The following is an 11,346-nucleotide window of genomic DNA, read 5'->3' as shown; positions in this document are numbered from 1 at the left end:
ACACACACACACACACACACACGCTCCCCTTTCTCCATCTCTATCTCTGCGCCTTTCTCGCCCTCACTTTCTCCCTCCTGCCTGTTCTCTGCTCCCCGCTCCTGGCTGCCCCCGCCGCCGCCAGTTCAGGGGACGTGTGCGGAGCGATTGTCCTGGGGGACATTTGATGGATTAGAGCGCTGAACAGTTCCATTGCTAAGGGACCACCTGATCTCCTCCAGCCTGCGTCCCATATAAAGCCGGCAGCCGGAGTGCTGAGCACAGCTCCACAACCGCCTGTCTGCACGCCGCCGCCGCCGCCACCGCCGCGGAGCCGAGCGGGAGCCAGAGCCAGAGCCAGAGCCAGAGCCTGAGCCTGAGCCGAGCCCGAGCCCGGCCGGGGCCGCCGGGGCCGCCCGCCCGCTGGGAGCTGTCCAGTGCTGAAACCCCGAGCGTACAGCCAATCCGCCCGCGGGCCGCCTCCCCCAGTCCGGCTCCGCGCAAGTGCCCCGAGCCCCCGCCAGTTGCAACATGCCGCGCTCTTTCTTGGTGAAGAAGATCAAAGGCGACGGCTTCCAGTGCAGCGGGGTGCCGGCACCCACCTACCACCCCTTGGAGACCGCCTACGTGCTGCCTGGAGTCCGGGGGCCTCCCGAGGACAACGGTGAGTGGGACCCAGGGAGGCGGAGAGGGGAGGGGAGCTCGAGCCCTCCCCAACTTGGGCCACGAGGAGAGGCGCGAGTGGCTGGGAACCCCGGAGATTTCTCCTCGGCCGTGCGCGCCTCCCGGACTTCCCAAGGGCCGGCGGGTGGGGCTGGGGCTCGGCTATACAAAGGGAAAGTGCGGGGTCGGCCCATCCCGCAGCCACCAGCCAGCTGGGACTTTGAAAGTTGTGGCCGAAGACAGGGCTGGGTAAGGGGTGCTGAGGGAACACAGACAGGAAGCTCGGAAAGGCCGTGCTGGGGACAAGCAGTTGGAGGGTATCTTCCTCTCCCTGGCTGAGGGACAGGGCTGGCTGCCTGAGCGTGCCTAGTGGGGAGGCAGAGGGGTCTGGACTGCCAGTCTCTGGGAGATGGGACTAGCTCTCCGGGGGTAGATGGGGCCACCCTCCTTCCCTTCAAACCTTCTCCCTCCCTTCAAACCTGCCCCCCCCCCGTAATCCCAGACAAGTGCTCTCAGACCCCCTCTCTCAACAACTCTTTTGTTAGCCTCAGCCACATGCCTGCCAAAGGCTGGGCTGTCCTGGGGATGGCAAGGAAGAGGGGATTTCTGGAAGGGGTTCCCCTACAGTGGCTCCTGGTCCCTAGACTACACTCCCTCCCACCCTCAGCTTCTCACCCCTCCAGAGCCAACCCCAAGGCCCTTTATAAGCCTCTCGACCCCTTGCCCCACCCCCACACTCTCTCTTCTCAGAGCAAGGTCCTGCAGGGACCAGGGTTTGGAGGACAGAAGAAGGCATGCCATCAGGCCCCACATGGGGCGATCTCCGCAGGTCAGAGAGCAGAGAGTGTTTCTGTGGGCCCCATCCTCTACGAGGGGATCACAAAAGGGTTCTCTTTTGACGGCCCCCACCCAGGTGTCTGGAGCGGAGGAGTCCCTTTGGTAGTGAGAGATCTGACATCACATGTGGCATCAGCTTTGAGAAGAGAGAGAGAGAAGAAAGGGCTAGGAAAGAGGGGGAGCTGAGATGGAAAAGACAGGGGTCTGTTTCAGGGATTTCCAAGCGCTTTACTCACATTCCAATACTCTGCCGTGCCAGGTAGAGAAAGAGTGCTGGGCAAAGGGCTCTGTAACCTCATCAAGGTCAAAGAAGTCAGGGAGGGATTAAGGACACCCTCAGCTCCTGGCTTTCCCCATTTACCTAGCAGAATCCCCTTCTCTTCTGCCCATGTGTCCCTTATTCTGCTACCCTCTGTCCTGGGCCCAGGGCCTCCTGGGGTGAAAGACAGAAGCCCAAGGATATGGCCTGGCTGACGGTTGGCAACACAGAGGGTGGACCTGGGGCCATGCCAAGGCTGGGCACTGGTAGAAAATGAAGTATTAGCAAGACTGGGATATGGATCCCTTAAGGGACTGACACAAAGCTCCCAGATCCCAGTCCCTGAGGCCCCTTGGACCTGTCCCCTGCCAGCTGAGAAAACCCATAGTTCGCCATGCACAGAAAAACTGCAGGCTGTGTCTTCAGAGGGAGGCAGGAAAAAGTCTTGCCTTGAATTCACTCCTGAAAGGCTTTAAGAGGAGCCCCTTGGTGAACTGTAGGAGCAGCAGTGTTTCTGTGGAGGTTCCACCAGCTCTGATACCTGAAAAACCCCACCCTCATCCCTTTCTCCAGGGGCTCCAGATCACCTCACGGGCCTCAGAGATTCTGAGACTGTCCTGATAGCCTGGCAGGCATGGGTTTAGTTCACTTGCTGTGTGACCTTGGGCAAGTTCCTTTCCTTCTCTAGTCCTCACTCTCCCTAGCAGTCAAAGAGTCTGGATGTCATGAAATAAGCATCCTTCCAACTTCAACAGGCTCAGAGTCTGTGAAGGTCAAGAGTGGAGTGGGAGGCCCTGTAGACACCTGGATGAGGGTCTAGCAGAATGTTAGGAAGCCGTTGTCAGGGTTTTCTTGGGGCTCTGTTAAACATATGCTTCTTGCTAAGGGTAGCACAGCTCCTAGGATCAGGCATTTTTCTTAGCTCGATCTGTGTCCTGCAGTAAGGACAGGCCTGGCCACCTTGGTGGTGTCTGCTGTGGACTGTCAGTGCTGGGCAGAGGCAGTTGTCCCTTCAAGACCGGGTAGGACCAGGAAACACAAAGGTCTGCCACATCCTGCTTCCAGGGCCCTGGACCCTTCCTAGAGTGTGGACAGACTAGGCAGTGAGGGCTCCTTCACTCCATGGGGGTGGGTCCTGGAGGTCCTCAGAGAGCCCGCAGGCTCCTGGTGGCCTGTTGTCTCCACTCTGCCGGAAATAACCTTGCTGAGCGTTTGAGGGAAGTGTGAAAAATTGCTGAGCCGACATTTTTTCTCTCCCAGCATGTGTAAGTGTGCTGGGTAAACAAGGAGAAAGAGAGGAGGGGGGATGAGGAGAGAGAAGGAGGAGAAGGAGGGAGAAAGGAGAGAGGAGAGAGGGGAGGGAGGGCCTGGGGCTGGAGATAGTTCCAGTTATTAGAAAGATCCTCTTACAAGCTTTTCCAGCAGCTCAGGGTCAGGATGAGGCTGGGGGTGGGGGCTGCAGAATGCAAATGGAGAGGTTTAAGAAAGCAAAGCTCTTTCCTAACTGATACAGATGCAGGACCCCAAGTTAAAGAGGTGCACCCCCAGCTCAAGGAAGGCCCAGGAATTCCACAGGACTTCCAGAGGCCTCCTCCTCCTCCTCCATACATACGGGCACACACACACACACACACACACACACACACACACACAGAGGACTGCCCTTCCCCTCCCCAAACCCCTCTCTTCCTGTATTCCCCCATACACACCTCCTGCCAAGCACAAGGCACAGCAGGTGTGTGCGTCTGGGCCACAGGCTGCCCCAAACCCACAGAATCTCAAAATAGGGGAGGGATGCCCCCAAGTGGGAAAGCTCCAGGTGTCTCTGCAGAGCTCCCCAAAGAAGGAAGACCAGATCTCATTTCCCTGCCCCCTCCAGCAAAATGCCTGTCTTCTCCCCCTGCCCCTCTGCTCCTCCATGCAGCCTGCCCTTCCCTCTTCTCCCTGGGGCCACTCTGAGAACAGACTCAGTCTCTGTGATATGCCAACTCACAGCCTCCAGACCCCCTCAGAGCCATGCCCTCAACTCCCCCAAGCCCACCCCTTACAGACCTAGGCCCCCTCAGGCAATGCTGGGACTCTCAGCCACCCTGGAGAAGGTGGCTGCTCATCCATCTGCATGTCAGTGGTCTCCACGGACCCCTGTCAGGGGCATCTTCTGGAGCATCCTCCTTTCCTCGAATTTAATGCCAAACTCTAGCCAGGAGCCAGCACTCCTCCCTCTTCACCCCGGCCCTGTCCTACCCCCATGCCCTCTCAAAGTACATCCGACCCCGGCAGATGAAGGATCAATGCCAATCCAATAACGCAGTTGTCTGCCCTCTGCAGCTGCATTAAGCCTCCCCCCAGCAAGCTGAGGCAGCGCTCCCACTGCTATCCAGGGGCTTAGCTAGTTGACCACATCATATCAGCACTCACTTCCTCTCACTCCCCCTGACGGCGCCGAGTAGTCGCTCTGTTCGGGCCTGGGATGCCCGCCCAGTAGCCCCAGCTGCTGCACACCTACCCCACACTTCAGAAAGTTCATGTGGGGCACAGAGCACAAACAGGCTACCCAATCTCTTAGCAGAGGGAGCCCACAGAAGGCTGGAGAGGTGCCCAAGATCACATAGCCTATCTGAGTCTTGTGTAATCACCACATCCCTTAGCTTCCTTATCTGGGTTGAGATTCAAGGTCCAGGTTGACATGCCAGAGGTCCAGGTTCAAAGGCTACATCCAGGTCCAACATCCAGGTCAGTGTCCAGGTACAGATCTGAGTCCAGGTTCAATGCCCATGTCCAACCCCAGGTCTAGGACCAACACCAGAGACTAGTCCAAGGTCAGTGACTGAAGTTATACATCCAGGTCTGATATCCAGGACAAATCCATGTCCAAATTCAAGTCTGAATGTCTGGGAAGTGGTCTAGGTCAACATTCCAGGTCCAGGGTTAAGATCCAGATCCAACTTCCAGTTCAAGGTCATGTGCAGATCCATTCTCAAGACTGGCTGGTTCAAGTCTTAGATCCACCACCATCTTTCTGTGTGGCCTTGGTTAGTCTCCTCTACCCCAGCCTCAGTTTATCTCTCATGAAATCAAGCAGTTGGACTTGACCTCCATTAGCTCTGACCATCTGAGAACTCCAAAGCCTGGTTTTCCATGTCCACACAGGGTTCAGTGGAATGTGGAGAGATGCAGTCTGGGCACCCATGGCTCCCCCTAACATCTCAGGCCTGCAGAAGAGCATGGGGGCCCAAGCTGAGCTTCCACACTTTGGACAGCGTCCATCTGTGACTCCCAAGAGAGGGCAAGAAGCACACTAGAGTCCCTTAAGTCAGCCAGCCAGGTACACAGACCCAAGGCTGTCAGGGGCAGAAGGCACGAGGTCTGGGAGGACTGCTGTGTCCTAAGCGGTGGCACTAAGGGCACCTGAGCCCCCTGGGAGGAGGGGGAGATGCTGCTGGCAGAGATGGGATTTTCAGACGTCCTGGCTTCCTTCCCAGTGGAGGCCTCCCCTGGAGTGACCTATCCACTGTTAGCCTGTGGGTAAGGAGGGATGTGGAATGGGGCTCTGCTCACACCCTCCCAGGGCAGAAAGCAGGGGACTGGAGATGGGTGGGCACTGTGCTACACATCTGTCTTCAAACATAGGCCCAGAAGGCCCCTGGGGATGCACCCCTGAGGGTACAAGAGGCTGCTTCTCCCCACAGGCCTGGGGAATTGAGGCCATGAGCCACTCTCTCCTATCTCCACAATCCCTTGAAAACTCTTTCCTGTCGATTTCTGTAGAGCTTGGACCTCCCTATGGACCATAGGAATGGGGCCAGTCAGGAAAGACCAGAATATGGGGGATTCCAGGAGGTAAGGGGGTGGGCAGAGGCCCTGGAATGCTCTAGAAGCTCCCTCTGCCTGGGTCAGTGGACATCAGCCCCCACCCTACAGTCCTGGTCACGCTGGGCCAGACCTCACGTGTCCCTGGCTTCCCTGGACTCAGGGACCCCCCTCTCCCCCGTGGGCAGATGTACCAGCTGCCAGGCCTTCCAAGGAGGTGGGTGTCGTTTCTGGTCCAGTGCCCAGGGAATCACTAACAAAGATGCTATAATAAGGGGAGGGGGAGGTACCCAGCCCCTTTTGCCCAGCTCTGCAAGCAGACAGGAGAAACTATTTTTATCCTGCTTTGCTGCTGACAGACCTGGCTTTCTGCTCAGCTGGCTGGAGCTGATTCTCGAGGCCCGAGGCCCTGGCACAGCAAGCAGCCGCTCTAAATATACCCATGCAGCAGCCCTTGCAGCCCCCACCACCTAGCAGCCTCAAGGTCCCTCAAGAAACAGCTGCCCAGGGAACTGGTCCCCACTGGGCCCCTCTCCTTTCCTGCCTATTTTAGGACAAGGGGTGGGACTGGGGCTACAAATTCCCTGAAGGCAGCTTAGAACCTAGAGAGTCTGGAAACACCGGGGAAAGGCCTGTGGACTGGCTCCATTAAGAAAAGGAGTCTACTCTGGCTCCAACAAGAACTTGTTCCATGACCTGTGAGGGGTCAGGGCCCCTCCGTGGACCTCAGCTTCTGTAGTAGAGCACAAGAGGACATGACCTTAGACTTGAGCTCTGCTATCTAGTGCTTAGCTGGGACACAGTAAGAATTCACTAAGTGTCCGTCATTACTATTGAGTATTATTTATAAAAATGTAAAGCATACTGGAGAATTTTCTAGAACAGCTTTCCCTACCCTCACATTCCCAACGCCATAAGACACAGGCCAAGTGCATGGTGGTGTTCGAGGAAACCCACAGAGCTCCCAACTGGGTGAGGCCCTTCATTCCCCAGCAGGCCTCCATGCCCTCTCAGGGGCTTGGGGTTGAACACAGGCCTGGGCAGGTTCAAACCTGAGTTCCCTCCTGTGGCCATAGGAAAGTCCTCTCCCTCTCTGGACCTCAGGAACGTGTCCCTGGCTCCCAGAGAGGGCTGTGTGGGTGGAAGGCTGGTAGTCATGGTAGGGTTTGTTACAAGGCCCACTCATCCCAGGGGTCAGACAGGTGGGGACAGAGTCTGCAGAGAACCAGCACCTAAGTTTCTCATAAATATCCTCATCTACCACTCCTTTGGCAGCAGAATTTTTAAAAAATGGATTCTGAACCTTCTGTCAAGGCTCTTGGACAGGAAAAGTCAGTCATTCTCAAGTGACATGTGTACACTGCCCTCTCCATAGTCCTACATGACAGAGGCAAGCCTGTTTCCCCATACCTCAATAGGTGTATTTCATCCTAGAGTGGTGGTAGGACTTGCCTGGGTCACACAGCTAGGGTCTGTGGACCAGGGCCAGGTGCAAGCTAGGCCTCTTCTCTCTGGGTTCCAGCTTCCCATGTCTCTATGGAAACCCAAACAAAAGAGACCTGTCTCAATGTGTCAGCCAGAGATACCCAACACCTATCTGGGTTCCATGCACAGGGTGACAGCATGGTTTATAGTGTCCCAAAGGAATTCCCAGAGTTGAGGCCCAGAGAGGTGAGAGGAGTTGTCAAGGTCACAGCAAGATGAGACACCTGTGCATATCCCCTATTTTCTGACAGATTAGGATATCACCAGAAAATATAGGAATAATAACAATGCCAATAAAAATTGTGAGAGTAACTATGTGCCTGGGGCTGCACTAAGCACTTCACACGCATCAATTCATACAATCCTATTATGAACTCCCTTATCCAGATGTGCCAAGCGGAGGTCGGGTAACCTGCCCAAGGTCACACAGGGAGAAGTCTGTGAATCTGACGAGAATGGAGTAGAGTGGGAGGAGGGATCTTGGAGGGACTGACTCAGCCATGATGCAGAAAGATTCTTCATAGCATCCTGGTCAGCCTTACTCCTGTACATATGGAAGCCAGAGAGATCAAGCAAGTTGGTCAAGGTCACAAAGCAAATTAGAGCCACTTTCTTCTGATATGACCATACAAACTTCTGTGCTCCCCAACCATCTGGAACTCCACAGCCACTGGGCATCAGAGGGCCCACAGATGCCTACCCTGAAGGCAGTTCTTCATGTATCCCTACGCAAACGAGCAGCCCTTGTTTGAGGCACCCCTACCTTTACAGAAAGAGCCACCAGCGTCAGGAGTAAGGTGCTGCAGGGCTGCTGGCCACCAGCAAAGGGCGCCACCATCAGATCATGCATCTGGGCAAGAGCTGCTCTGTTTTCGGAACTCCTGCTCTGCATGAAGTTTTCCCATCTGAAAAGCAGGGAAGTACACACTTGGGTGAGGAAAGAGCCCAGAAAGAAGCAGCAAACAATGTCAGGGCAGACGCAACGAATTGCTGCCTGGGGAAACCCACCTGGGAAGACTGTTATCATCACTCCTAGCAGCCAATACATACAGCAGATTTACAAGCCGCCAGGCTTGGGCTGGAAGCCTGCCTCTGACTTATCACTGCCCACCTGAGGCATGTTACCTAACTTCTTGGGCTTGGTGACCTCATCTGTAAAATGGTACAATCCTGAGGATAGAATGTATCTGTGTGTGCAAAACCCTTCAAACGCTGCCTGACGGATTGGGGCCCTGCAAGCACTGGTTATTAGTTGTTTATTGTTTGTTCCCTGGTGGCTCCTTACCAAAACTCGAGAGGCACAGACAAGTCACAGAGTTTTCCAAGGTTACACAGCAAGGAATGGTAAAGCTGGAACTCAGGTCAGGCAGTCTGGCACCAACCGAAGTTGCGTTTTCAACTAATCTATCATTTTCTTTAATGACAGAACATGCAGATCCCTAGACATATGATTGTTATCTCCTCCAAGTGGCTCCCATACTAGCTTCACTTCCAGAAAAAGGATGCAAGGCATAGAAAGATAAACAATTTTCCCAGGGTCATCCCAGTAGAATCTGTGCCAGGGAGCTCAGTTGTTCTCTGCTTTCCACAGCCCAGGCCATATGAGGTACACACTGTCCCAGGGGCTGGTAGACAGGACCATTGTCACAGATGCTCCTGGGCTGGCACACGAGGCTGCCCTGCAAATCACTATCACCCATCCCACAGGACTTGCCGAGCACCCACTGGCTGGGGTCGTACAGATGGGAGCTGGCAGCCTGGCCACAGCTCCTTCCTCAGGGACCTCCCAGGTACAGGGAATAAGAGGAGACATGCAGTGGGCTCTAATCCATGCTCCATCCCCAGAACAAGTCCCCTCACTACTCTGTACCTCAGTTTCCTGACCTGTAATAAGAGGATTTGTGGTGACACTGGAAGAGAATGGAAGTGAAGCACTCAGCTGAGCCTGGCGCACAGTAAGTGCTCAATAAATGTAGCTATTATCATCATCATCATTAATTACAATCAGAGAGGGGCCCAGGAGGGCCCACCCAGTACTTAACTCAGTCCAAAGCAACACTGCCTGAAACTTTTGGAACATGACCACCAGGCCAGTCCTGGCATGGGAGGTGGGGCACCTCCAAGCCAAAGGCAGAGTAAGGGGAGTTGGGGTGGGCACACCCTCCCCCTCGGATTTGCAAACTGCCACCACTAGTGTCCTCCCCTGCCTCCAGCCACAGAGCCCCTCACTACTAAATCACCCATCCCCACAATCCCTACTATGCTGACTGCTGAAAAACAGAGAAAGAAAGAGGGCTCACCCTCGCCTTCCACGCCAGGACAGTGCCCATCCCAAATGCCAGAGCACAGGCCCGAGGCTGTCACCCAAGTGCTGGAGAGACCGAAGCTGACCAGAGCACCCAGCCTAAGTCCAAATGTCGTGGAATCCTCCTTCCAGCTTTCAGAGCCCTCCTCCACCTGCTCACTTCACTGGGGGGTTCACAGGGATCTACAGGGATCTACAGGCCTCGGGGGTCAGGTGGAGAAAGTCAAATGTGATTTGCTACTCAAATGTGAGTGCACTCAGCTGTGCACTCCAAGAAAGGGGCTTCACTGCTATTGTTCTCCAGAATGAAGTGCCACGACGATGTTTGATGAAGTTCTGCCACCAACTCTCCTGGGAGCCCAGCCCACAACATCCCCAGGAAAAGTGCTAGGACCAGACAAGGCCACAGTAGGCAGAGACAAATCCCAGTGGCCCCTGGCCTCCAGGAGCCCCTAAGGGAGCCTCCAGGAGCCTTGGGGGAGCCCCAGGCTGCTCACCCACCACGCACTCACATCACCACAGATTCTCCTCCAACTCCAACCAGCGGGACTGGGGGAAGGGGGAGGCAGGCCTGGGCGCTACCACACACCACACACGTGACCCCTCTGAAGTCCTCCAGCAACGCTGGGGGCAAGTGGGGCTGAGCAGCGATTTGGATTCATTTGTGCAACATGTACTCATTACAGACCTCCCGGAAGCCAGGCCCAGGCTGGGCACACAGAGCCAGCCCTGGGGAGCTCAAAGTGCAGGGGCAGGCAGACAATCTAATCATTGTCAGTGAAGTCACTTTTTCAAGCAAGTAAAAGGCATAATTATAATAGCTAACATTTATATAGCAATTATTGTTCACTCTCTCAATTTCCTTACGTGTAAAATGGGGATTATAACAGTGCCTACTTCCTGTGATGATTAAATGAGTTAACATGTAAAGTACTGAGGCAGAGCCTGGCATACACTAAGAGCATAATACTGCATGTCTGTATTACCATCGATCTGCCTAGGCCTTCCAGTGATCCTAGAAGGGTGCGTCTAAGCTCCACATTTAATTTTTTTGTTGTTTTTTTGTGAGTGGGGCCAGGGTCTCACTATGTTACCCCGGCTGGTCTCGAATTCCTGACTCAAACCATCCTCTTACTTCGACTTATTGGACTAGCCAGGAATGTAGTGCTTGCTACCACACCTAGCCACAAGCTCTATTTCCTAGGTAAGAAAACTGAGATCTATAGAAGCTATAGGACGGAAAAAGCGGAATATTCTTGGGAAAAAATAGAGGATGGGCTGTGGCATCAAACCACCAAGGTTTGAATTTTAGCTCCTCCATTCACTATTGTAAACTTAGCCTGACTTCATCTACACCTCACTTCCGCCACCTGCAAAGTGGGGACAGTAATAATACCTTCTCGGTATGGTTGTGACATTTAAGATACTGAACGCAAAGCCAATAGAACGGTGTGGTGGCACAGGCCTGTAACCCAGCACTCAAGAGACTTCAGCAGCAGGACAGCGAGTTCAAGCCCAGCCTGGGCTACACAAAAGTTCAAGTCAGTCTTGAAATACCTGAGACCCACCTCAAAAAGAGGAAAGAAGAGAAAAAGAAATCAATAGTACCGACCCGGTGCTCCACGGTTATTTGTATTTTGACCTATGTAGGAAGGATTTGGTACCGGCAGTCTGACCCAAGAACTGAGGTGACCGGGGGCCCACTGTCTTACATGCCATCATTTCCCAAGACCACTTGCGGGCAGGACATGGGGGCGCCCCCTCGACACCGACCCTTCTCGCCCCTGCAGGTTATGTCCCGCACTGCCTGCCCCCAAACAGCTACGATGCGGACCAGAAGCCCGGCCTGGAGCTGGCGCCCGCCGAGCCCGCGTACCGGCCGGCGGCATCAGAGGAGTACAGCGACCCCGAGAGCCCGCAGTCCAGCCTGTCGGCGCGCTTCTTCCGCGGGGAGGCGGCGGTGACCGACAGCTACTCCATGGACGCCTTCTTCATCTCGGACGGGCGC

At 54.9% G+C, this 11,346-nt stretch overlaps 1 protein-coding gene across 1 annotated transcript in view; it reads left to right on the top strand.

Annotated features, from left to right (window-relative positions):
• Positions 1 to 482: 482 nt before the first annotated feature.
• The window catches only part of Scrt2 (scratch family zinc finger 2), an 11,450-nt gene continuing 586 nt past the window's right edge, over positions 483 to 11,346 (top strand). Inside the window, exons 1-2 of the mRNA XM_013510024.1 lie at positions 483 to 643; positions 11,129 to 11,342. Coding sequence (XP_013365478.1) covers positions 511 to 643; positions 11,129 to 11,342 — 347 coding nt within the window. The 5' untranslated portion in view covers positions 483 to 510. The remainder of the gene's footprint in view (positions 644 to 11,128; positions 11,343 to 11,346) is intronic.

Source organism: Chinchilla lanigera, unplaced genomic scaffold (assembly GCF_000276665.1).
Source record: "Chinchilla lanigera isolate Chin_1 unplaced genomic scaffold, ChiLan1.0 scaffold00196, whole genome shotgun sequence".
Lineage (NCBI taxonomy): Eukaryota > Metazoa > Chordata > Mammalia > Rodentia > Chinchillidae > Chinchilla > Chinchilla lanigera.
This window is presented reverse-complemented; position numbering and strand designations above follow the sequence as displayed.